Source organism: Onychostruthus taczanowskii, unplaced genomic scaffold (genome assembly GCF_017590055.1).
Source record: "Onychostruthus taczanowskii isolate IOZ18803 unplaced genomic scaffold, ASM1759005v1 scaffold9, whole genome shotgun sequence".
Lineage (NCBI taxonomy): Eukaryota > Metazoa > Chordata > Aves > Passeriformes > Passeridae > Onychostruthus > Onychostruthus taczanowskii.
The window spans coordinates 14,519,056-14,544,190 of NW_024506993.1; the positions used below are offsets into that span (position 1 = coordinate 14,519,056).

General features: G+C 56.3%; 1 protein-coding gene across 1 annotated transcript; it reads left to right on the forward strand.

Moving 5' to 3' along the window:
- The first annotated feature begins 235 nt into the window (after positions 1 to 235).
- TWF2 (twinfilin actin binding protein 2) lies at positions 236 to 23,649 on the forward strand. Its single transcript, XM_041425608.1, has 9 exons — positions 236 to 289; positions 9,603 to 9,680; positions 13,446 to 13,624; positions 14,855 to 14,950; positions 15,691 to 15,795; positions 21,234 to 21,359; positions 21,453 to 21,603; positions 21,994 to 22,115; positions 22,238 to 23,649. The coding sequence occupies exons 1-9, from the start codon at positions 265 to 267 to the stop codon at positions 22,403 to 22,405; spliced, it is 1,050 nt and encodes a 349-aa protein (XP_041281542.1). The 5' UTR covers positions 236 to 264; the 3' UTR covers positions 22,406 to 23,649.
- The last annotated feature ends 1,486 nt before the right edge of the window (positions 23,650 to 25,135 follow it).

Sequence of the window (25,135 nt, forward strand, 5' to 3'; positions counted from 1 at the left end):
CCTCCACGCCCTAAGCCTGCCCCATCCCCCGGTATCAGCACCCGGCAGCGCCCCTCGCCCCGCCCGGAGCCCTCCCGCTGCCGGCTCCACTCACTCGGCGTATCCCGCGCCCCAGGGCAGCGGCCGCTCGGGCGCGGCGCCCCGCACGGCCCGCCCGCCCCGGGGGCGGCGCGGAGCGGAGCGGCCCCGCGCTCCGGAACGGGCGGTGCTGCCTGCCCAGCCGTTTCCTGCCCGGGACGCGGCGGAGCGGAGCCGAGCGGAGCCATGACTCACCAGACCGGCATCCACGGTGAGCGGCGCCCGCCGAGCGCTCGCGTCCCCCCGCCCCGTGCCGGGGCTGCCCCCGCTGCTCGGCCCCCGCCCCGCCGGGCTGCCCCGCTGCGCCCCCCGCCATCGGCACCCCCGGGGCCGCGCCCCGCGCATCCCCGGCCCCGCCGCGGCGGACTGCGGGCGGTGTCGCGACAGCGATGGGGGCGATAAGATGAAGCTTCCCGAAAGAGCCGGCGGGTTTCCTGCGATTAGCGGGGGAGGGGGACACTGAGTCAGGCTCGGAGCGTTTGGGTGCCGGGAGGAGGTGCGGGAGGGGGTTCGGCCCCGGGGTGCCGCCGGTGCGGGGCTCTCCCGCATCCTTTGTCTGGGCTGATGCTCAGCACCCGCCGCGGCGCGCTGGGACAGATGTGTCACGCTCGTCTGCCTGGCCGTAGCGCCGGCCACCGCTCCCTCGCCTACGGGGATGCTCGGCCCCAGCTGCTCCCAGCCCAGCGGAGCTGCGGGGAGCCCGAGTGAATTCCTGCTTCCCGGTTTCTCCGCCCGCTCCCCACAGGACGCGGCCAGCACCCCGACACGACGGCTTCTGCATTTCTGAGTGTGCTTGGTGCATGACTGACGGTGTGTCCTCACGGTATTCCCCTCCTGCCCCTCGGCTTGCCAGCTCAATTAGCAATATTAATCAGGAGTAGAGGTGCTGCATAATTTATGTAACGGAATCAATATGGGAGCAGGGATGTGAGAGCAGCTGCCCCTGGAGCCCTGCTCTGTGCGCTCGGGTGTGGATGCAGCGTGTCCCGGCAGGGAGCTGGGACACTGGCCTCGCAGCTCCCTCTGGCCACCACCTTTGTGCCAGGGTGGGAATTTGTGTCTGCTGATCCTTCATGGCAAAGGCATCCTTGTTCCTTCAGCATGGTCAAGAACATCCTTCCCCTCCAGTTGCTTCTGGAGCGGCTGTAGCTGAGAAGTGGCCAGAGATGATGCTTAGATGTTTCTCCTGCTTGTGCTCAGGAGAGCTGGTGGTTGTTGATGGTGTTTGGGTTCAGGTTCATTGCTTCTGGCTTAAGCTCATACATGCTCTAATTAAATCTTCCTTGTTTTGCAAAGATATAACAATAATTTAAAAAGTTAAAAATGAGCAGGATGGAGCCCTGCACCTGCCTGAGCTCTGGGTGTGCTGGCCCCGCTCTGCAGAGCTGTCTGTGGGGTTTGGGCAGCAGGGCCTGTTGCACTGTGTGCCCCCCGAGGCTGCTGCTTGTTGCTCTCTGGCCATGCCCGGCTGCTCCTGTGCTGCTGGTGCTGGCCTTCCTGGCACCCTGCAGCTGCCAGGGAGGGAGATGTGCCAGCTTGGCTCTCTCTGAGAGCGCTGACCTTCTCTGACCTTGGTTGCCCACTGCTTGGCAAGCTGTGCCCAGTGCTGGAGTCGCCCTGGGCACCGTTGCCGTAGGACGTGCAGTGCCCTGTCAGCGGGAAAGGGGAAGGGACTCGACTTCCCCCAAGGAGCTGCAGCAGTGCAGGAACCTGATGGACCTGTGACTGCTCTGGCAGCAGATTCCTGGGTTGGGGGTGGTGTAAAATCCTCCCTGTGGTTGTGGAAAACAGCTTGTGTTGGTTGGTGTCTCTGTCACAACATCTTTGGCACCTCTGGGTTCTCTCTCCGTGCCCTGTTGCGCCGTCTCTCTTCTGGGAAGCTGCTGTTTCCTCTCTGAATGCAAATCTGCCCCTCCAACACCTGTGATGCACAACTGAGGAGCTCCAGCCTTTAAGGGAAGCCCCCCCGAGGTGGGTTTGGGATATTTCAGTCTGCCCCACCCCGTCACAGTCATTGAATTATTCTGTTTGCTCAGCAAAGAGCAGATTCCATATCGAATGAGGAACAGCAATCCCACTGCTACTTTCGTCCCCTCTGCTGAGCCACTGAGGTCTCTTGTTTGCTAGGAGGAGGAATTATTCACTTCTTCCTGGTTTCTGGGGCCTTGCTGACTGGTGTGCACCCAGCATTTTCTGTTTCTTCGTTCCCATTTCTCCTGTATTTTCAGGAAGACATCTGCTCCCAGGGGAATTATGATCAGATTCCACAGCTGGCTTAGGGGAGCGTGCAGACAAGCTGGCAGGGGATTTTGCTTGACACGGTGCTGGATCTGTGTGAGGCAGGGTGACGTGGTGGTGGGGAACCCCCGGAGCAGCTCTGGGAGATACCCCCACGCCATCCCAGCTTTTGGGGACAAACAGGTGGAGGGGAAGCTCTGGCACTGAGAGCTGGGGTCAGGGAGTGCAATCAGGCCCTGAGCCTTTCATGCAGGGGCAAGAGGCTAATTATTATTTATTTTAGGTATCTCAGGCAGCTCTCTTGAAGGTACTGGCAAGAAAACCAGGCTGCCATGGAGACTGCCAGGCTGGGGAGGCGGTTGGAAGCTCTCAAAGGGTGCTGTGGGCTTCCTGGGGCTGGAAACCTGCTTTTTAGCTACAGCTGGGAGGATTCATTGAGTGTTTTTGCAGTCCCTATTTTGCTCTGAGTGGCATTAGGTTGGAACAGCGTTTGCTGCCTGAGCTTAGAACCTTGGGAATGCAATGCTGAACCGGGGCTTTGATGCTGGTGGGAGGTGAACTGCTTTCATTTGCTTCTGGGATCCCTTTCAAGACCACTGAGTAGAGAGAAAAAGTCTCTTAGCGGGTATTTTTTTCATATAGAAAGTAAAGAAATCGAATGCATTTTGTTTCTTCAACCCAAAAATAGAGTTTGGTACCTGCTCTTTCTGGGGGGTGGTGGTAAGATCTGGGGATAGGGGAGGACCTTTGTTCCCATCCACAGCTGAGCTGCCACTTTGCCCCAGGATCTTGCTTTGGGAATGCATCTGGTAGGAGTGGATATTTGCTTCAGGAGAAGCATAACCATGGTGCACATGGGCAGGAATCTTGTCAGATGGGTAAAAAAAGAGCATAAGGTGGGACCCAGGAGCTGCTGGGTCTGCAAAAGTCATAATGGAAAGCAGGCAGCTTCCTGTCTCTAGTGAGAAGAAAGAAGGGCCTTCTCTGCCCATCCAGCACATCTTAGCCCCTCTCCTCTGGCTGTGCTGGGAGGCAGCACTGGCTCCTGAGGCACCTGGGTGCACAAATTTGGGGGGCAGCTTTGGAATGCTGGAGGCACCCCCTAAGCAGAGACATGTCACAAGGTGCCATCAGCGAAGGAGAAGGGATGGCTGGTTCATGGCCCCTTTTATCTGTGGGGAATAGAGGCACTGGGCTGCTGCAAGGATATTTTTGAGGAGCCAGACCCAGTCTCTTTTCTGGGGCCACCTTGGAGGTTGATGCCCCCTGGGCTATGGCCCATATCCAAGTGGAGGGCACGTCAGGATGGCCAGAGCGGCAGCGAGACCAGATAAACGAGATGTCAAACCCCTTGGAGTGAAGCAGTGGTGGGATAGAGGAAATCCTTTGGCAAGCGTGCAGAGAGAGACTAAATGCAGTGAGATCATGGCCAGGGTCTGTCCCTGGGTGCCTGCCCCTCCAATGCACAATCCAGTGCTCCTCTGGGGGCTTTACTGGGCAGAGAAAAGGAGCAGCAGCCAGCAGCTGCTGCAGGCAAGGAAGGACCACGTGTGCTGCACCACCACTCTGCCCCAGCATCCAGCTGATGCTGCTGCTGCAGGGTGAGTGCTGCCTACCCTGGAGCAAGGGAAGGGACAAGTAACTCCAGTCCAAGGTGGTAAAGTGCAGACAAGACAGGTCCTGGGCACACGTGGAAAATCAGGTGTTGAGAAGCAAATGTCTGGTGTCAGGCAGGTGGCTGCAAGTCTCTGGGCAGGATTTACACTAAGGACTAGGAGCTGTCTGTGTGAAATCCTGCAGGAATACAGTCTAGCCCCACAGAAAACTGGGAGAAAAGCTTTGCTTGTCTGCACTAAGGACCAGGAGCTGTCTGTGAAATCCTGCAGGAATACAGTCTAGCCCCACAGAAAACTGGGAGAAAAGCTTTGCTTGTCTCCTCTCTTGCTCCCTTTCCCCCCTGCCGCACTCCCTTCTTTCTATTTTCTTCTGACACCTGTAGCTTTTTTTCCTCAGAAAAGATTCCCTGCAAGGACATATTTATTTTTTCCATGGCGAGAAATAAAATCCTCTTACTTCTTAAACTGGCCAACCGTGACCACTGGCAGGAAAGCTCTCTGCAGCAGCGAGTTGAGCAGGCACTGGCGTAACGGAGTTACACTGGGATAGACTGAAAAGAAGGAATTTTAGCAGCAGCAAAAGCTATTTTGTGCCTGTTGCAGTTGTATCCTTTCCTGGCTGCCCAGATCAGGAGCTGGGCAGGGCTGTCTGGGCAGGGAAAGTGTGGGTAATGCAGGTATAATCATGTATTATTCATTATTGACTTCTGTCTGGCCAGGCATCCCTGGAACTTGGACACGTTTTGCCTGGGTTTGTGGCTGGATTTTTGGCTGAGTTTCCCTGTTGCATCCCAGGCACGCTGTGCCCCGGACAGTGAAAGGGAAGCAGCTGCTTGCAGTCTCATCGAGTTGAAGACGATGTCCAGGGAATGAAAGATTGATGGCCCGAGGCTCGGGTTTCATCGGGAGGGCAAGGTGACTTGGTGTGCTGGGAGAGGCTCTGTTTCAGGGAGCATGTATTATTGATCTGGGGGCTGGGGCTGCGGGGAAGGCTCAAACAGCACAAACCTGTTGCTGTCCCAACAAGTGGGCGAGAGGCTGGAGGAGGGGACACTGTGGCTGTCCCTCCATCCCCGTCCCGCGGTGCTTCCCCGGGGATTGTGCTGGCACCCTGGCATCCTGGCGGGAGAGTGGCCATTGCTGTGGCTGTCATCACTGCCTCTGTCCCCCCCGGGCTCCCTGCAGCCCAGCCCTGCTCAGGGAAGCTCGCTGGGGCTGTAACAGCAGAAAAGGCTCGCTCTGGGGACGGCGTTTGGCAGGGTGGTGCCTGCCAGCACCGTCGTTCAGCAGTTCAAACGAGAGCCATGCCTCCAGCCTGGCTCTGAAATCTCCTGGGGGCTGATCCAAAGGGGCACATCCCAGCCCAGGGCAGTCCTCTGGCTGCCAGCAACGTGTCTGTCAGGAGGTGCGAGGGTCTGGCTGCCCTGCTGCTGCCTGGGCTGGGGGAATTCAGGCTTTGCCCTGCACCTTTTGGTCAGTACTGCCCTCCTCCCACCAGCTCCAGTTCTCCCCTGGCAGTTTGCCTGCAGGGTCAGGGCCACCTGAGGGCCACTGCTGGCCAGCCGTCACCTCCCTGCCACACCGAGAGCTGCCCAGCCTGGCTGCCCCGGTGTCATCAGCTGGCTCTGCTCAGCACCCATCCCAAATGGGTGGCAGGTGCCACTGGGCTGGGAGGCTGTGTGACGCAAGGGGACATGGGACATGCTGTTATCAGACTTCTAAATGCAGGCTGTTTGTGAACAGGGGACAGCTCATCTGCAGCCTACAAACGGGGGAGAAGGAGGTGCTGCATTACTCGGTGGCTGAAGGCCATTTTGAACTGGGCTGTGTGTGCCCACAGGTCTGCCGTGAGGGTTGACAGCAGGGCTGCCTTGTAGGAAGGCCAGAAGGTTCCTCAGATGCCACTGAGCTCACACTGCCTCAAAGCAGCAACATCCCGAGCAGCAGCATCCATTTTTCAGGGCAGGGATGGAGGCATGGTGTCCTTCCCAGGGTTTGGGCGCCCTCATCACGAGTTTTCCCAAACACCACGGTGGGTCTTGATGTTCCTGGCTGGAAAACCAGTACAAGCTGTTCATAATTTTTCTTCTGTTCCCTGGGCCGACCAGCTGCAGCTCCCGCACGCTGTGCCCTCTGGCCCAGGTGCTGTCTGTGCTGTGCCTTGCTCCTTGCACGATGCTGGGTGTGCTGTTGGTGCTGAGCCTGCAGCCTGTCAGACAACGTGGTCATGCTCTGTCCGTGCCTTCACCAGTGGCTGTGCCTGCAGCAGCGTGAAGTGACTAACCTGCACTTGGCTTGTCACCCACCTCTCTCCTCTGGAGCTGCTGGACCCTGCCCTGTCTGGTCCTTCCTCCACTTACGGTATTTTGCTTCCTATTGAGTTTCATCCTATTTCTTTTTTTCCCAGCCCATTTCTCCAGTCTCCTGAGAGAACGGTGAATTTTTCTCCAGTGCAGACTTGCATCTCCTCTAGCTTCCCACCTTACAGCTGCAGGAAGCACTGTTGCAGCTGCCAGAAGTGTTCATGGAACTGTGGATAAAGCTGCACCCACCACAGGTGCCCAGGACACCTTGCTCCATCCCACCTCTGATACCTCCCTGAGTGAGTTACCCATGCAGTTTTGTGTCTGTGCCATGGAGGTTCACCACCCCCATGTTCCCAAGCTGGCATCTGGCACTTGGAGACACTTACAAGCTGGGCTGAGACCCCTGAAGCCCACAGGTCTCTGGCTCTGCTGGAGGAAGCATGAGGGATCTCATGCTCTTGGCCTCAGCAGATCCACACTGGCTGTAGCCCAGTTTGGATTTGTTTCTGGATTATTTGTTCCAGGATTTTCCAGTAACCCATGTCTAGAGGGTTTGATTTGGATCTGTGGGTCCCTTTCAGTCCTCTGCCCTGCTGCTCCTCCCTCTCCCTTGGTTTTTATGGTTTCCTCACACACGGGTTTTTCAGCTCTTGAGTTGTATCCTGGAGGCTTCCTGGCAGGGGATGCCATGAGGCACCATCTCCAGAGTAAGGTCTCCTCCAGCTCTTCCTCCAGAGCCAATTGTGGACTCCTCTATTAATATTTCAGGCACGCAAGCCATCTCGTCAAGTCTGCTGTGCCAATTAAGTCGTAATCATGCTGTAATGAAGCAGTGCTGAGCTCGTGCTCAAACCTTCCCTGCTTTATTCCTCTCCCTCCTCACTGGCTCTTGGCTCTGCGTTGTGAGAGGCAGAAGGGGACGTTGGAGACACTCTGGTGTTTTTATGTAAATGAAAATTGCTTAAAAAAAAAAAAAATCTGCAGAATTAAATCTTTCAAGCTCCCTCTGAGGTTTTTTTGAAAGTTTTGCTGCTGTCTCCTCTGGAAATAGTCTCCCTCCCTGGAAGACCTTGTGGTATTTCCTGTGGTGCTCTCAGCTTCTCTGGCAGCATCCAGGCTTTTCCTCACCCCCTTCAACCCCTCAGTACCTACACAGACCCCAGTGCTTGGCTGTCACTTGTCAGCCACTCAACTGCCAGTCATCTTGGCTGTCAATCTTCAGGGCATTTCCAGGCATTTCCAAGTGGGCTAGAGGGTTGCATTTGCCCAGACTCCGGATTTTCCAGACCTCCCACCTGCCTTTGGGTTCTGGGAAGGATGGGGTCGCACTGGAGGGATTTGCAAGCCGGTTAGTGCTGCAGAGCGTTCCTGTTTCTTCCCTGAAGTTGATGTTATAGGAACTTCCAAGAGCAATGCTATTCTCTCATAGTTTTGCAGTGTAATAGGAGTTGGTGAAACTTAATGCTTTTGATGAGTTTTGTCTCCTGCATGAGGTTTCCTGGGTGTATAAATGTCTTTTTCTCTTCCTCTTCCGCCTCGTGTGTGTGCAATAACCACAGATGCTGCCAGAAGGAAACAGCCACTCTCAACAGGGAAAGGGGCTAAAAATATCAGAATATCCTTGGTTGGGCACAGCAGGAGTGGGCTGAGCTCCCAACTGGCACTGGGAGAGGGTGAAGGTCTGCTCTGGGAGCTGGGAGAGCTACATGGCCTGATGCTTAGGAGGGAGCGTGCTTGTGGTGGGATTACACCAGCAAACCTTCTGTTTGTCCCCTGAAGTGCCATTAAGGCGTGGCGTGCCTTTGCTGGGGTGTCTGTGTGCCCCTTCCTGCAGGCTCCTGTCAGGATGGCATCTCTGGGTCTGTATGGGAGCTGCTGCCTGCAGGGAGGCTGCCTGGGAGCTGCTCCTGGTGTGTGCCTGTGCTCTCCTGCGAGGAGAAGCCAGCAGCCCTGTGACCAGGGCAGGCTGCAAGCTGGGGGAGCACACATGTCACCTGCGGGGGACAGGCTGCAGTTCCCTGGGAGCTCCCCAGGGATTCCTCCTGCCTCGGGGCTGGGGGAGCTTTGGCAGTGCCCCAGCCCAGGCTGTGCCTCCAGGGCACTGAGGGCACCCTCGGTGGCAGTCGGTGGCTGCTCGGGTCCCTTGTGCAGTGCTGGTGACATCGAGGCTCCTCAGGGCTGTGCCAGGGGTGGTACCCAGAACGGGAAGGACTGCAGGGGATGGATATGGCCCTTGTAGGGATGGCTTCCTCTGCCATGTGCCTTAGCTGTGGGTGCTCTGGGGCTCCAGGTTCCTCCCTGCTGCTGGCACAGCAAAGCACTGGGAATGGAGGGGCTGCTGGTGGGCATTCCAGGCACAGGTCCTGGTGTGGGCTAAGGGGCATCTGACCAGGTCTCTGATCTTTGCAACACCAGTTTATTGAGTATTTCTAACAAGCACAGCAGCTTTTGGAGTCACAGAGCCCCCTTTGCTGCGTGATGTCCAGGAAAGGCTTGAGTGGCTTTAGGGGAGCTGGGCCAGGAGATGATCCTTGTTGGGGGTTGGCCCCTGGGAGCCACATCTCCTGGGCGTTGCCTTCACACGGAGTGTGTCCTGGGTGGCACAGGGAGCTCTGTGCCAGTGGTGCTCCCAGGGTGGGCAGATGAAGCCTCCAGTGCTGGCTGTGGGCTGCTCCTCCACTATCCAGTGCCTCCAGCTGCCTCCTGGTGGGATGCTGAGGATTGGTTGCCATTGCCTGGTGCTCAGGGCGTGGGGTGAGGAAGAATGCTCCCCAAAACGCTTCCCAAAAGCCTTCTGCAATCCAAGCCCTGCCATCTTCAGAGCAAAGCTCGGGGCTGTTGCCTTTCCCTTCCCCAGGGGCTCAGCTTCAAACCGGCATCTCCAGTTGGAGCTGTGCTGGTTCCACCGCTCGGGAGCAGCATCCTGCCGTGTGTCACAAGCCCAGGGCACCCCAGCCTGCAGGACATCCTCCAGCCACCCCGACTCTGCCAGCCCTGCTGCTCTGTAAAGCGAATCAGCTTGTCACTTGAGCTTTCCCTGCCTGCACTGGCCAAGCCATCGTCTAAATTTGGGTGATTATGTTCACCCAGGCCAAGTATCAGGTTCTCTGGATCACATGTGCTCCCAGCTGCTATTTAACTCTGACGCCACAGGGAGACACGGCACTTCTCTCCCAGCTTTTTGGGTTTTGTGTTATTGTTATTTGTTTATTATAGTTTTTTTGGCACCAGAGATTTAATTAAATTTTTTTTTAAAGTTTTAAATTTCTATCCTGCCAAGTTGGTCTCTTTCTGGTCAGTCACTGAGCAGCCCAGCAGCTGCTTTGATTGCTAAATCTGATCACCATGTTTTTGGTTCTTTCAGCCACCACAGAATTAAGGGACTTTTTTGCCAAAGCCCGAAATGGTTCGGTTCGGCTCATCAAGGTCATCATTGAGGACGGTAAGTCCCATTTTGAAGTGCTTTGATTTACACTCTGTCTGTTCTCTGTTTCCTCTCCTCCTTTCTTCTTCACCACTGCGGTGCCAGCTTGTGGTTTTGGAAACCTCAAGGAAAATGTTGCTGGGGCTTCTGAGCATGTGGCAACCCAGATCTGAAATACAAGCCCATACTTTGGCTGTGCTGGTGAGCACCAGGCCAGCTCCAGTGGGGAGCAGTGACTTTGCCAGCAGAGCAATTCCAGCCTGGGATCGATGCTCTGTGGGGGCTTTTGCTGCTGCTGTGTCACATTTTATTATGGGATCCCTGTGGCAGGCTGCTGCAGGGACCCTGGGACCTTTGTTGGGGGTGGTGCCCGAGCATCTTCTTCCTGGGATGTGTCATCCCTCAGCTGGCAGGGAGATGTTTGGGGCAGGAGGGTGCTCTGTGGCCCAAGGCCCAGCACAGGCCCACAGTGGCATCCTCGGAGGAATGCCACACTCTGAGACCCGACCCATCCCATCCCATCCCATCCCATCCCATCCCATCCCATCCCATGGGCTGCCCCCAGCCCAGGATACAGGCTGGCACCAGCTTTGCCCGTGTTTGTCCCATGCAGTGGGTCCTTTGGGTGGCCTCTGCATCTGTGGAGCAAGTGAGCAGAGCTGAGCACTGATTGCATGTCCCGGGGCGGGGAGCTGCCCTGGTGTAGGTTTTCCATCACCTCAGCCTCATACAATTGCATATGAATGACTTGTTTCTCACGGCAGCAGCAGGGACTTTCTGCCCTGCCAAGCTGCTGTCACCACCTCCCTGGGTGGGCCCCCGGTGCAAACACCCAGTGGATGTGGTTGTAAGGAGCCTATGGTCATAAGGAGCCCACCTGACCTTTGGAGAGGCCACAACGTCCTGTTCAGAAGAGCAGCGTGACTGGAAATGCATGGGACATATCCGTGGAGCTGCAGCAGGGCTCAGCAGTGCTGGCTTTGTCCTTGGCAAAGTCCCCATTGCTGGGGATGAAACATCCACATTGTTTCTTTGGAGTGTCTTTTGACAACAATTTTGTGCTCTCAGCTTCTTTTTCTTCTCAAAAGTGGGACTGACTCCCACTTTTGTGTTAGGATAAGTCATGCCTGTCCCTAAGCCTGGACTTGGGATGCTTAGGGCTTGTTCTACTGGTTTTGGGTTGTGGCTGCTGATGCTAGCAAGGGAGACTTTATCACCAGTGGAAAACATTTCCCACCAGCTCTGCTGTGGCTGAAAGGGATTTTTTTATTGTCAGCCCCAGGGCCACCACTCTGCTGTCACACAGGGGACATCAGCCTGCTGGTACCCAGCAGAGAAGAACCCTTGGGCACTAAGAGTGGCCAGGCAGATGTCACAGCCAGACAGATAAATGCTCACCCTGCAAGGGAGGTGTACAGAACTGCCTGGGGAGGACATGCCAGCTGCCCTGCCTGGACAGGGGATGTGGAGAAGGAGCCTCCCTCTCTGCTGGATGGCTTGCAGCACCTTTTGCCCTGTGAAGAATTTGTCTTGGGGCGTTTTGGAGGAGGCAACAGTGAGTAGAAGGAGAGGGAGATGGTGCAAGGAGCCTTATGGCAGATGCTCTGTGTCCAGGCAGCTCCTAGACCACCGTTGTGGCTGAGTGATCCTTTGGGAGCAATTTGAGAGATCATTTTTCCTTCGGAGAGCTACTGGGAAGGGCTGAGATTGGATGGAGGAGGGAGTAGGGGAGCAGGATGTGCACCAAGACTCAGCAGCAGTTTCCTGGCGTGAGAGCAGCTTGTGCTCCAGCGTGGTTTTAGATGATGCTCTGCTCCTCACTGCCAGCAGGGTCTGGGACAAGATTGGCTTTGTGCACTTTGTGTGGGATGCACTTCTTTACTCACAGGTGATGGTGTGCACTGAGTTTTGCAGATTGGCACCCACCAGAGCTGCGGGCAGGGCTGCCTTGCAGAGGCATTCCAGACAATGGAAGGGGAGTGCTGGGGGCACCTCGGGGGCCAGAAACTCTCCCACCTCTGCTTTTCCAGCAGCACCCCTGGGACAGACAGAGCCTGGGACAGCCAGTGCTGTATAACTCTGCTGAAGGGCGTCTGCTCTGAGTTTCCCCTTTCTGACACTTCCCAGGGAAGAAGATTTTCCCCTGAATGGATTGAGCAGAACTGCAAAGAGCTGGGGGGAAAGCTGAAGGCTGCCAGCTCACAGCAGCAGGCTGGGGTCCGGCTGAGTCACAGCCCGGGAATAGCCCGGGGTGAGTCAGCGCTGGTTGCTTTGTGCGAGGTCTTGGTTTGTTTTACCTCCAGCTGCCAGTGGGTTTGGCCCTGAGAAATCGCTGCAGTTTCTTCTTTGTGATGCACAAATCCATTCGCAGAGTTTTGTGTTTATTTTAGGAGTACACTGAGGTTTTTGTGCTTCCCTTTCTCCAAACAGGTAGTTTTGCAAAAGGTAAAGTATTTTGAGCACCTTGTTCTCTGCTGTCCTTGTTACTGAACCAGCAACTTGTGCCACCCGTGCACGAGTAACTGGGCTGGGCAGTGGTGGCAGATGCCAGGGCAGTGCTGGCCAGGGGAGGGCTGTGCTGCTGGCATGGGGGATGTCCTGCCTGGCTGGGAAGAAGGGGTGAGTAATTCCTCCCAAACCCTTCATTCCTCAACTATTTTCCTTTAAAGCTTTCCTGCCGTGGGATCTGGAGCTGCTGAGCTGAGTGTGTTGGGAGGAAAGGGTTGTGCCCCAACCAAGGGGCACAAGTGGCAGAGGTCCTGGCAGGGCATGTGCCTGGCCAAGCATGCCCTCAAGTGCTAATTGCCCAAGGCCCCAAAACATTTTGCTTTGGCACATCCAGAATTTCCTACATCTTGTTCTGAGTCCTGTAATCTCCCCCCAGACCTTTCTGCATCTACAAATGGAGTAAAAATACAGGCTGCTTTCCAGCAATTTATGCTGGTATCCTCAGCACCCCCACTTTTCCACCCAGCCATCCCAAAGCTTGACTTGACCCTTGCCAGGGTGTGGACTCATGTCTGTAGGATGCCTGCTCCAGTGTTTGAATCCCAGCTGAGCTGTGCCCAGCTCACAGGGCTCCCAGTCCCACTGCCACTTGTGTAGCAGCTGAAAATAATGCCTTGAGGTGTGTGTGAAATGCACAGGATTCTTCCAGAGGCTGGGGCTCTCCTGGCAGCATGGTCTCCCTCCAGGCTGGGGGCTCTGGGACATCCCTGCTGCCCACAGACATGGGCTTTGGGTATCAGCTCTGATTTTGACCCTTGTGAGGTTACAGGGAATCCAGTGAGAGCAGCTTTGGCTCATCACCCTGGATTTTGCTGAGACCATTACTCTTCCAGCACCCAAAATGTTGGTGCTCTCTGTGTCCCTGCTGAGGTGCTCTAGTGACCCTAGGCTTGTCCAGGTGGGATGGGGGAGGTCCTGTGTTCCCCTGTGAGTGAGGAGGGATGGGTGGGGACTGCAGAGCTGGAGGGAGCAGAAAGGAAGGAAGCCACTGGTGGTCCCCAGAGAGGAGACTGCTGGTGGGAAACACAGGAGGGGAAGAGATAGTTGAGAGGAGGCTGGCAGAAAACCAGCCCTCCACAGCAGCCACAGCCCTATGGTCTCTCCTGGTGGGAATGTACACTCCTGCACATGGCTTGAAGTCACAATTTGTTCCTCTGCAGTACAGCATCACTGCTGGTGGTGGAGCTGCCATGAACCTTTAGTGAGCTGCCACCTGCTCCTGCGAGATGAGCCTTGCTTTGGTCTAACAGCACCTTTCCTGTCTTCTCCTTGCAGAGCAGCTCGTGCTGGGAGCCCACAAAGAGCTGTCCCGGCGCTGGGACGCCGACTACGACAGCCTGGTGCTGCCCTTGCTGGACGAGCAGCAGCCCTGCTACGTCCTGTACCGCCTGGACAGCCAGAACGCCCAGGGCTACGAGTGGCTCTTCATCTCCTGGTCCCCAGACAGCTCCCCGGTGAGCTCCAGGCCCTGGCAGCCAGCCTGGGCACAGGGACGTGCTGGGGAGGAGGTGCTGGCCAGGGGGACTTTGCCCTGGGGCTGAGGAGGAGCGTTCACACCCTCGCTGGTTGAGAAATGGAGACTGCTGTGGGGATGGGGAATTTTTTGAGACACTGGGACTGCCTCTGTCCTGTTTCAGTGCTAGTGAGGAGGTGGCGGAGCTGGGATGTAGAGGGGGAAGTGGTGTGGACCATGAGGCCAGGATGGAGACATCCCACCATGGCTCTGGCCATTGCTGGGAAGAGCTGGCACTGATACTGATTTGCCTCCAGGCTGGCCCTACTCTGCTTGAGGCTGATGCAGAGTGGCTGCCAGCCCTTCTCCAGGCCTTGCTCCAAAATCAGCTGGTGGAGAGTGGCACAAAAGGGCTGGTTGGATGGGAAGCAGGTTTAGAGGATATCAGTGGTACAGCTTGGAAAATGCCATCCTCTTGAGCACATTGGCTGAAATTTACTGATGTGTTAACATGTGCTTGTCTTCTAGATACATATTTGTGTGTGTGTATATATGTATATGTGTGTATATATATATTCCTATATATTTATTTGTTATATATTTGTTGTAATCTATAAGCTAGATAGATTTACTGCCACATTAATACATGCACTGGTCATGTATATAAAAATATGTATACAAGTGATATCTATGTAATTTCGTATGCATGTGCATATTTGTGCATGTGTACATGTACACATACATGTGTATATGTAATAATATATTTTTAAAATATGTATATCTTTCAACAAACAACAGAGGCTCTTTCTGCAGAAGCACAGTGTGCCCAGCAGCACTTGCCAAAGCTCTTCCCTGCATTTTGCAGAATGATGTAATAGAAGTGCCAAAGGCAAAAGTCACTTTTAAGTGGATCTGTGGTATTTGTGCCTCCTCTAACCCAAGTGCTGGTGGGAAATGGTGCTCTGGAGCTCAGGGACTGGAAAGCAAAGCATGGAATAAACTGTTGGATTGTGGGCAGCTCTTGGCAAGGCTGCAGCCCCAGAAATAGTGCTGGTGGGTTTTCCCAGCTGATCCCTACCTAGGGATGCTGCCATTAAAAATCAGACCGAGCCAGAAACTCGGTGGGTGCTGCCAGGAGAGGCTGAGGTGTGTGGAGCTGGGGGGTGGTGGCTGTGAGCCCTGGGCCCCGCTCTGGTCCCCTGTGTGACAGCACTGGCCCCTGTCCTGGCAGGTCCGGCTGAAGATGCTGTACGCTGCCACCAGGGCCACCGTGAAGAAGGAGTTTGGCGGGGGGCACATAAAGGACGAGATGTTTGGCACAGTGAAGGTACCGTGGTGGGTCCTGGGCAGCCCTGGGCTCTGACCCTGGGTTCAGAGCCTGCCCAGAGCTCGGTGTGCTGAGGTGGAGGAGGGATGCTGCTGTTTGGTGAGGGAGCAGCAGGGGGTTGATCCTGCACTCTGCTGCCTGTGTGGCCAGTGCTGCTTTCTCCTGCCTGCACGGCTGGGGTCTGTGACTGAGAGTGTGGGAGAGGTGGGAGGGAGGCTGCAAGATGTGGAGCTTCACGCTGAATGGCAGAAGTGCCAGGTGGTGGCAGTGTCACTCCAGCAGCCAGAGCTGCCTCCACACCGGGGTTAGCCCCTGCCTTGCATGGAGGGTTCCCTCCTCTTCCATGGGCAGAGGGAGCTGCACAGCCAGGGACATCAGTCCTGCTGGGGCCGCTGGTACTTGTGGAAGCCAGGGAGCATTCCTGCTCTTCTCCAAGGTCCCTCTGCTGCCCCTGGGCTATGGGCTCTGCCTTTCCCTCTCACTTCCATGCTCATGAGCTTCATGAAACAGCCGGAGGAGCCCACTGCCACAGCCATGGGTGACCGGGGAGGGGCGGGGGGTCAGAACAGACAAATCGAGTGTGGGATTTGCATGGAGGAATCCGAGAGCCTTCAGGCTGGTCTTCCTGGTCAGGAGGGAGCCCGAGACTCTCTGGGTGGCTCAGACTCAGCTCAAGGCTGGGGGCACACCCAGCCCTGCTGCAGTGACCCCCGTGACACTGCCCTGTGCTCTGTCTGCAGGAGGACGTGTCCCTGAGTGGTTACCAGAAGCACGTGTCCTCCTGCTCTGCCCCTGCCCCGCTGACCGCAGCCGAGCAGGAGCTCCAGCAGATCCGCATCAACGAGGTGGGTGTGAGCAGGGATGGGTGTGAGCAGGGATGGTGTGAGCAGGGATGGGTGTGAGCAGGGATGGTGTGAGCAGGGATGGGTGTGAGCAGGGATGGTATGCAGCAGGAATGGGTGTGAGCAGCAGGAATGGGTCTGCAGCAGGGATGGGTGTGAGCAGGGATGGGTGTGAGCAGGGATGGTATGCAGCAGGGATGGGTGTGCAGCAGGAATGGGTGTGAGCAGGGATGGATGTGCAGCAGGGATGGGTGTGAGCAAGGATGGATGTGAGCAGGGATGGTGTGAGCAGGGATGGTGTGCAGCAGGAATGGGTGTGAGCAGGGATGGTGTGAGCAGCAGGGATGGTGTGCAGTAGGATGGGTGTGCAGCAGGGATGGGTGTGCAGCAGGGATGGGTGTGCAGCAGGGATGGGTGTGCAGCAGGGATGGGTGTGCAGCAGGGATGGGTGTGCAGCAGGGATGGGTGTGCAGCAGGGATGGGTGTGCAGCAGGGATGGGTGTGCAGCAGGGATGGGTGTGCAGCAGGGATGGGTGTGCAGCAGGGATGGGTGTGCAGCAGGGATGGGTGTGCAGCAGGGATGGGTGTGCAGCAGGGATGGGTGTGAGCAGGGATGGGTGTCCAGCAGGGCTGATGTCCAGCAGAGATGTGTGTCCAGCAGGGCTGGGTGTCCGACAGCCCTGGGAGAGGAGCCCTGAGGCCCTCTGGGCACAAAGGGCTGGAGCATGCAGGGAGTGAGCATTCAGCTAAAAGGGATGGCTCATTTTTACTTCGCTCTCTGCTGTTTAAACCATTCCTGCCCTTCTTGGGGTGGAGGAGCACCCTCACAGTCAAATTGGTAGCACAAAGAGGAATTTACACTACTCTTTTTTTCCCTTTGCTTGGACATGAGCTCAGGACTGTGTTTTGCTGCCAGTCAGAAATGGTTTGGGGCTGAAAGCAGGTCTCTGACCTGTGGGTATTGGCACAAAAGCAGAGCTGAGTTTGAGGATAGGGAAGGCAGGAAGAATTCAGGCTTATCTTTGGGCTGCAGCAGCATCCTCTCCCATACACTTCCTTTATCTCTATAAATATGAGGGATGCTGTCCCAAGAAATACAGATCTGTATTTGGGGGCTTTTGTGCTGGAAAGGATGGAAGTGGTACAGGGTAGGGCTGGGGGCACACAGGGCTGTGTCACCATTGTTCCCTGCTGGCCTTTCACAGCTGTGACACACTGGGGCAGAAAAGGGGGTGTGCTCACTCTGTGGGGAGACCACTTGGAAGCAACATTTTGTTTTGGGATGGGGGGATTTCCCTTAGGAAGCTTAGAAAGCTTTTCTCTCTAGAGGAGCATCCCTCTCCTCTGCCTGTGCTGGGGCTGTGGCTGTCATGGGTGGATCAGGACAGGAGTGGGAGATGTGAAGCCAATCAGCCTCGTGGCATTAATTGATAGCACAGATGAGGCAGGAAGTTTCTGCCTGTCGAAGCAGGTCTGGGGGTGATTTCCACCTGCCAAAGCAGCTCTGCAGGTGGCAAAGCTGAGGGACATTTGGCAGATGCCACCAAGGGGTTGTCTCCAGCAGGTGGGTCTTAGGGGGGTTATCCCAGCTCCCAGCCTGGAGGGCCTGGGCAGAATTTGTTCTGGGGGATCCAAGGAGAAGCTCATGTTTGGAGAAGAGAGAGGTGCTGATGGTGACTGTGTGCTTTGTTTGGCACCTTGGGACATCTGGACTTGATGATCCTTGAGGGTCCCTTTTGACTCAGCTGATTCTGTGATCTCCATCACCTTGTCTGGCCTGTGCTGCAGGATTAAGTAGTTTTGGGGGGCTGCTGGGTGTGTCTTACAGGGCTGTATGGCCCAGGTAAGTGGTGCTTGTGATGCTCGTTGATCTGCCTCATTCTCCTTTCCTCCCACCTTGCCTTTGGGAGATGCAGCTCTGGATGCAGGTGCTGCTGCTCTCTGGTTTGTTGGGGTTATTTTAAGGGTACGTGGTCCCCTCTGTCAGCCTGGGCCACAGGGAGGAGTCACTGACACGAAGAAGGAGATGAAAATGGATGCATTTTTGCCTGTGGATTTACAGGTGGGAAGCAGCCAAGTGCTAAGGGGTCTCTGTGTTGGTGTCACAGCTTGGTACAGTGATGCTTCCAGCCTTGTTCAGTGCCTGCAGCTTGTGCCCAGGCTCTGGAGAGTGCTTGCCTGTGACTGTTGAGTTTGGAGGAGCAGATCCAGTGCAGGGGAGCCAGTGGTGAGGGCCATCACTGGCCTGGGAATCAGCCCTGGGGCAAGCCCTGACCTCAGCACCTGTGTGTGTCTGCCCAGGCCCCTGCAGGGTCCAGGGCCCTATGCATTCCCTTGTGTTCAGCCAATGCACTAGCATTTCAGAAGTGACACAAGGGACAGGGTTTCTTTAAAAGCCACCAGCCCACCAGGGCTTTGCTGTGCCCCTCTCCTGGAGCTGCTGCTGGGCCCCACTCCCCTCCCCTCTCACTCAGCCTTCCAAGGCACTGGTCAGACCTGCAGTCTTCACCCCACCCCTGGGGTGTTTCTGCTCAGGCAGACGCTGCCTGGGGTCCTCCCCAGCCACCAGCTGAGTGTGGAGAGGGGTGGGAAGGGAAGGGCAGGATAGCTAAAGGGACAGGTGAGGGCTGCAGGGCCAGCAGAGCAGCCTTTGGCACTGAGCAAGGAAGGACTCAGGTTTGCACATCCCCCAGGGAGCTGCCCAGCCTTTGGCAAAGCAGGTTTTAGGCTGGGGTTTGAGGGTTGGATGAGCAGAAGTGTTGTTGTGAATTAACCCCCTTTTTGACAGCTGGGTGGGAGCTCATGGAAATTTGCCACCTGCTATATATATGTGTATATTTTTAAGAGCTGGAAAATGCCAGCTTTGCTGAGCTGATAGTTGTCAGCAGACCGTGGGCTAAGAAACAGCTTTGAATTTGGCATTGAGCTCAACACCCACGAGCGGGGAGTCTTTGTAGAAGTGTTGCAGGTTCAGAAACATGGGTGGAGGGGGAGCTGGGCATATCCCATTGGCAGGCCCGTGGGGCAGAGGAAGGCAGCCTTGGAGGTGGGGGAGGAGAATTGAGAAGAAACAAAGGTGGGGTGCCATTGCAGTGAGTAAGGGGGTGTCCTTCACAGCTGCCCTGCAGTGCTGGTGGTGCCTCCCCAGAACCCTCCCGTGAGGACTTTGCCATAAGACACAGAAATGCTCCTCAGGCAGGGTCAGCACCATGCCAGGAGGGAGGAAGGAGGAGCAGAAATCTGACTTAAACAAAAGGAGATAAAATAACCTCCCAGGAAAGCCTGCTGCTGGCAAGATTGGGAGGCTGGGATGTGGCACATGCTCAGGTGTCCCATGCACTGCTCCCAGGCTATGCCCTGGGGAGTGCTCAGGCAGCCAGTTTTTAATGTTTCTGAAAAGGGAAGGAGTAGAAAATGCAGAGGTATGTGGGGGAGTTGATGTTGCTGGGACAAATTTCCATCTCCTGGTGTTTTTTGACTTCAGTGTGCTTTGTGTCAGAGCTGAGGTCTCTGTGATCCCACTGTAACTCTCCTGGTCTTTTTGCATTTTTGGGAGAGATGGCTGGGGTTCTGGAGGTGCTGGCAGTGGTAAAGTTCTTGTGCTGCACCTCTCCACAGGTGGGAGCCTGTGAACTTGTGCGTGTCCTGGATCCCTGGGAGCTTGCCCTCAGGCCCTTGCTGGTGCCAGGGCACCCTGGGGGATGGCAGAACAGCAGAGCTGGAGGTCAGCTGGGCTTGGTGCCCTTGGACCTGAGCAATTATTTCCCTTTCCCAAGAGCTGCACATCAATACCCTGCTCATCCTCCAGGATGCTTGGCATGGATAGAAGCCTGGCATTTTTTTCCTCACAAACCTTCCATACATGCTCCTTAGTGGAGGATAGCCCAAAAGCTATTGCTGCAAGTGCAGGAACTCCTCCAGACCCTGGGCTGGGGCCACCCTGACTGGGGAGGCAGGAGGAGGTGGGGCGGGGACGGGCTCTGCACAGGGACGTTGCTGGAGACCCTGCACGCCCAGGCTCGGGGCTGCACAGCCATCTCCTGTGTGGTTTTTTGCTGCTCTCCCTGCCCACGTCGCTGGGATCAGCCTTCCCTGTGCTCCAGCAGAGGTGGTGCAGCTGCCTGTCCTGGCACATCCGTGTGCCCCTCCCCTTCTGCTGCCCCACGCGTCCCCTCCTGCGGCGGGTGCCACTGACAGTGTGTCTCCTCTCCCCACGCTGGCAGGATTCCTGCTCCCAAGACTCGGGCACTGAGATGGTAGGCTGCTCTGCTCGCTTGATGCCCGGTTTCTCCTCCTCCTGGCAGTGTTTTCCTGCATGCTCTGCTCCGGGCATCTGGCCCCATCATCTCCCCAGGGCTGTAACAAAGGGCAGCCTGTAACGAGACCCACCTCGGTGCTGCCCAGCAGTTTGGAGATGTCAGCTGAAGCTCTTGTGTTTTTCTTGGCATGCCTTGACTTCTCTCTTCCTTTTCTCTATCAGGGGGAGGGAAATGAAGAAAGAAAAAACCCCATAAAGGTTGGACTCTATCCAAAATCCCCAAAACCCATCCCAAAGGAAAGGGACCCACGCTCGCTGCAGAGTAGCTGGGATAGTGTTGCTGCAGTGTTTCCCTGGGAGGGGGTCTTGTGGTGGGAGGGGCTCCTCTGCCATGGGGTGACCCCTCTCCCTGTATTCTGTGGCAGATGGTGGGGGGCTGTTGCTGCTGCCCATCGCTGGTAGAGTACCCCGACCCCGAGGAGGTATGGTGTGCCCGCCGCGTGCGCCCTTCTCCCCAGCCCCAGCAGGGACCCTGCTGGGCCTGCGTGGAGGCACCTGCAGCCATTCCATGTCTCTGCAATCTCTTTCTCTCCCCTCTTTGCAGTGGGGTTTGGTCTCCTGGACGAGGGGGTTTGCTGGGGATATGGCTGCAGCCTCTGCCTTGTAGGGGTTGTGGGGAGCACAGCGGCTGGGATCTTTGTGAGCAGTGGATCTGCAGTCCCCAGCTCTGGCATTGGAGGGAATGTCTGTCTGCTGCAGTTAAACCCACTGAGGAGGGTGGGGTGCCCAGCTGAGGGCTGTGACTCCAAGGCTTCCCCTGTCACCCACAGGTTGCAGTTGGAGGTGATCGGAGAGGACGTGTGCCAGTGCTGGTCACAGCATTCCCGCCAGGGATTCACTGGGAAGCGTTGGTTTTGAGCTGGTGTTTGCTGAGAGTGAAGCAGGAGGTGTGGGGTGCATGGCTGGGGCCAGGTGATGTCCTGGAGAGGTGGCATGGTGACAAGCACCACCATCCTGAGCCTGGCTGACTCTCGGTGGTTTAATGCCATGGTCCCTGTGGGACAGGTGTCAGACACCTCCTTGGATGAGAAGCCTTTAGCTGCAGAACCAGCTGGTTTTCCTGTTCCTCCTCCCCCACCCTTTGTCACTGTACCCTGACGCTCGAGGTGGTCTCCATCCCCAGGTGAAGACGGAGATCAGCGTGGAGAGCAAGCACCAGACGCTGCAGGGCCTGGCCTTCCCCCTGCAGCTGGATGCCCAGCAAGCCATCCAGGCTCTCAAGCAGAAGAAAATCAACTACATCCAGCTGGTAAGTCCCTCACATGGCTTCTCTGTGCCCCACTCCCCACATCCTGCTGCTGCCTCTCAGTCCCATCTGCTCCCTGTCCCCTCTGTCCATCAGAAGCTGGATCTGGAGCGGGAGACCATCGACCTGGTGCACACGAGCCCCACGGAGATCTCTGACCTGCCCAAGAGGATCCCCCAGGACTCTGCTCGCTACCATTTCTTCCTGTACAAGCACTCACACGAGGGAGATTACCTGGAGTCTGTTGGTGAGAGCCTCAGCACTGGGAAAGGCCGGTTTGAGCCTGTGCCAATCCCTGATTTCCCTGGACCATTGGTTGCATGGGGAGCAAGCAGGGATGGGGGTAGGGATGGTGCATCAGGGAGCCTCGAGTCAGTTTTCTCCCGTGGTGGGTGCTGGCAAACCCTTTGGTGCAGGGCAGGTCTCTGGGTGCTGCCCCAGAGCACTTGGTGATGGTTTGGTTTCCTCCAGCGTTGCAGGAGAGATTTGGGAGGGGTGGTGGATGGGGTGGCTCACCTCTGCTGCTGGATGTTGTCTGGCACTCTGGGCTGGAAGAGCCATGAGCAGGGTGGGGTGCAGCCAGTGCTCCCTGGCCGTGGGCCCGGGCAGTGCCACAAGCCCTGCTGTGTTTTTGCAGTCTTTATCTACTCCATGCCCGGGTACAAGTGCAGCATCAAGGAGCGCATGCTCTACTCCAGCTGCAAGAGCCGGTTGCTGGACACTGTGGAGCAGGAGTTCTGCTTGGAGATAGCCAAGAAGGTGAGAGTGAGGTGATGGAGCTGGCCACTGCCACGGGGCTGTGCTGCAGCCCCTCTGCTGGGCTGGGGGTGTCCCAGAGGTGGCCGTCTGGGGGTCAGATCCATTTCCCGTTTCCCGCGCAGATCGAGATCGACGACGGGGCGGAGCTGACGGCGGAGTTCCTGTACGAGGAGGTGCACCCCAAGCAGCACGCCTTCAAGCAGGCCTTCGCCAAGCCCAAGGGGCCCGTGGGCAAGCGGGGACAGAAGCGGCTGATCAAGGGCCCGGGCGAGAACGGCGAGGACAGTTAGATCCCGCGGGGCCGGCGGCCAACGGACACCATCCCTGCGGCGCTTCCCGCCTTCCTCTCCGCTGACCTGGGGATCTTTCCCTCCATCTCAGCCGGTTTTTTTGGTTTTTTTACCTTTTTTTTTTCCTGTTTCATTCCTTTTTTAAACATCTGGATGGCTTGTTGCACCTGGGGGCAGAGCGATGGGGAGGGTTCAGGGTTGTCGCTGGTTCTTTTCCTCGTGTCCTTGTGCGAGCCCCGGGGCTGCAGGGGAGGACGGGAGCAGCAGAGCCATGTCCCCAGCCTTGCTCCTGTCCCCCTCAGGGTCACAGCCACTGCTCTCGGTGTCCCCTGGGTGACTGAAGGACACACTCACCTGAAAGCTGCTCTATGCAAAGGGAAGGGGGTAGTGTTGGGGATTCCTGTTTGAAAAGAGAAAACGCTTCTGTCCCTGCCCGCCCAGCCTCCAGACTTCGTTCCCCTGTCCCACTCTTGGTGTGCACGGCCCCTCTGCCCCAGGCTGGAGCGATCCCGCACCCCTCAGGGTGTGGGCAGGACCCCCTGTGGGGTGGGCTTTGCTTCCTGTGGGATGGGAGCTTCTCCATGCAGAGAGCCAGGCAGCAGGAGGTGGAAGTTCCCCACTGAGTCCTGAGCTCAGCCTGGACCTGGAGAAAGGTGACTCTGCCTTTGGGTGATGTTTGCATCTCCTTTTTGAACTGCCTCAGTAAGGTTTTCCCCCTCAGAAGGAGCTTTTACAGCCCTGACTCAGCCCTATCCCTGTTTAGGATGGGAGCTGAGGGGTTCCTGAGCCCTGGTCCTCCATCTCCATTCCCCAGCCCCCACCATTACCTTATCCCCAGGTTCTCAGCTGGGTCTCTGGGCTGGGGCAGCCCCATGTCTCAATAATCACATGGGCTACTCCAAATCCTTGTGTGGGGGAGCATGACAGCCCCTGTGTTCCCCTGGGGATGTCCCCAGCCACCAAGGGCCATCATCAGCTCCATGGTCCGAGCTTGGCACTGTGATTTGGGCTGCACTGGGGCTTGGGGGGAGAGCACCTTGCTGCTGGGTACCAGCGAGGGCTCGAGAGCCACCTGCCTCCCTGAGAGGATGGAAAGGGGTCAGTGAAACCTGCCCTCTGCTTTCCAGCTGTGGCGGTGAACGTCCAGATGTTGCCTCGGCGGAGTCAGGGGGTTGAAGCTGGGAGGAGCAGAGCACACTGTACTGAACGCTGTATTTTCTAAAGAATAAAGTATTTTTAAAACAGTCTCATGCTCTTTGGAGATCCCCTGGGTTCCCCGTGGTTGGGCATTTAGCAGCTGTGAGCTCTGGAGCTGCAAAACAAATTGCTTGGACATCGTGAGCTGGGAGCCAGCAGCTCTCACAACCTGCCTGCCCTGGCTGAGTGCAGCCCTCAGCACCTCACAGGACATCCACAATCCAGGGATTTGGCACCACCACAATGCCTGGCAGAGATTTTTATACTGAGCCACTCCAGCAATGCCCAGAGCTTGAGCTGGCTGCAGGAGGCAGCATCCCTGCTCAGCCCAGCTTTCCTTATTTTAATGGCTGGTGATTTTGAAGGTTGTGAAGATGTTCTCTTGCCTGGAGTGAATTCCTGCCTGGCCATGAGGAGGGAAAGCAGAAGCTAAGAGAAGAATTGGAAATGCAGTGGAGTCTGCCTGCATCCTAGTCTCCAAATCCTCCCACTCCTCACCCAGGTCAGGGCATTGCCATGTCTTGGCTTTACCCTCATGCCCAGGATGAGATGGAAGATTTGCAAAGCCAGCTGTAAAATATTTTTTAAAGATGTTTAATGCAGGAAAAAAAAAAAAAAAGTCCAACTCTGAATCAATTTCTTTTTGACATGGAGGAGAAGGAGGGAAGATGCTGCTCTGCAGGAAGCAGCCTCAGTGCAGGAAAGCTCCCTCTGTATATAAATGCTAATAAGCCTGGCTGATGCCACCAGAGTCATTTGACAAGCTGAGTCACCCTTCTCCTTCAGATCTTACTCCCCTTCTGTGCTCAGTAATTTTTAACTTGCCCAAATATTGAGGGGGAGTGAGGGCTGTGTCCATTTTCCCACCTGTCCCACTCACTGCCCCCACTCCCTGCCAGTGCAGCCATTCCAGGTGACAGTCCCCCTGTGCCAAAGGCCCATGGTCATGGGAGAGATGGCCAGGAGCAGCCCAAAGGCTGGGCGCCTTCCCATCCTATCTCATCCTGTCTCCTGTCCCATCCCATCCCATTCCATGTCCCTCCAGCCCGTTCTGTTAGCATCTGTCCCCTCACATCCTATCTCATGTCCCCATCTCTTCCCATCTCATGCCTTCCTTTCCTGTCCCAGCTTCTCTTTAAGGTTTGAGAGAAAAGTCTCTGCTGCTGCCTTGCAAAAGACCTGGGGATTGAGGCAATGCTTGGGAAACCCACCTTTGGACAGCAGTGACTTGTGCCACCTCAGGGCACGTGGCATTTGGGCAGGGGACAGCAGGGCACAGCCTGTTCAAATAGAAGGGGCAGCTGCAGGGTGCTGTGGCTGAACACCCACACAGCCAGCCTCAGTGCTCAGGGCTTTTAAGATTCACACACAAAGGTTCATGGACTCCACAGCAAACAAGTTGCAGAGTAAGTTATAGGACTATGATGCTTTTCTTTATGGGATTCCCACGTGGGAAGGGGCAGAATCTCAGAGGAGCTAACTCCTTTGGCTTCCACTCCCCCGAGATCTGAAGCAGAGGGGCTGCAAAAGAGT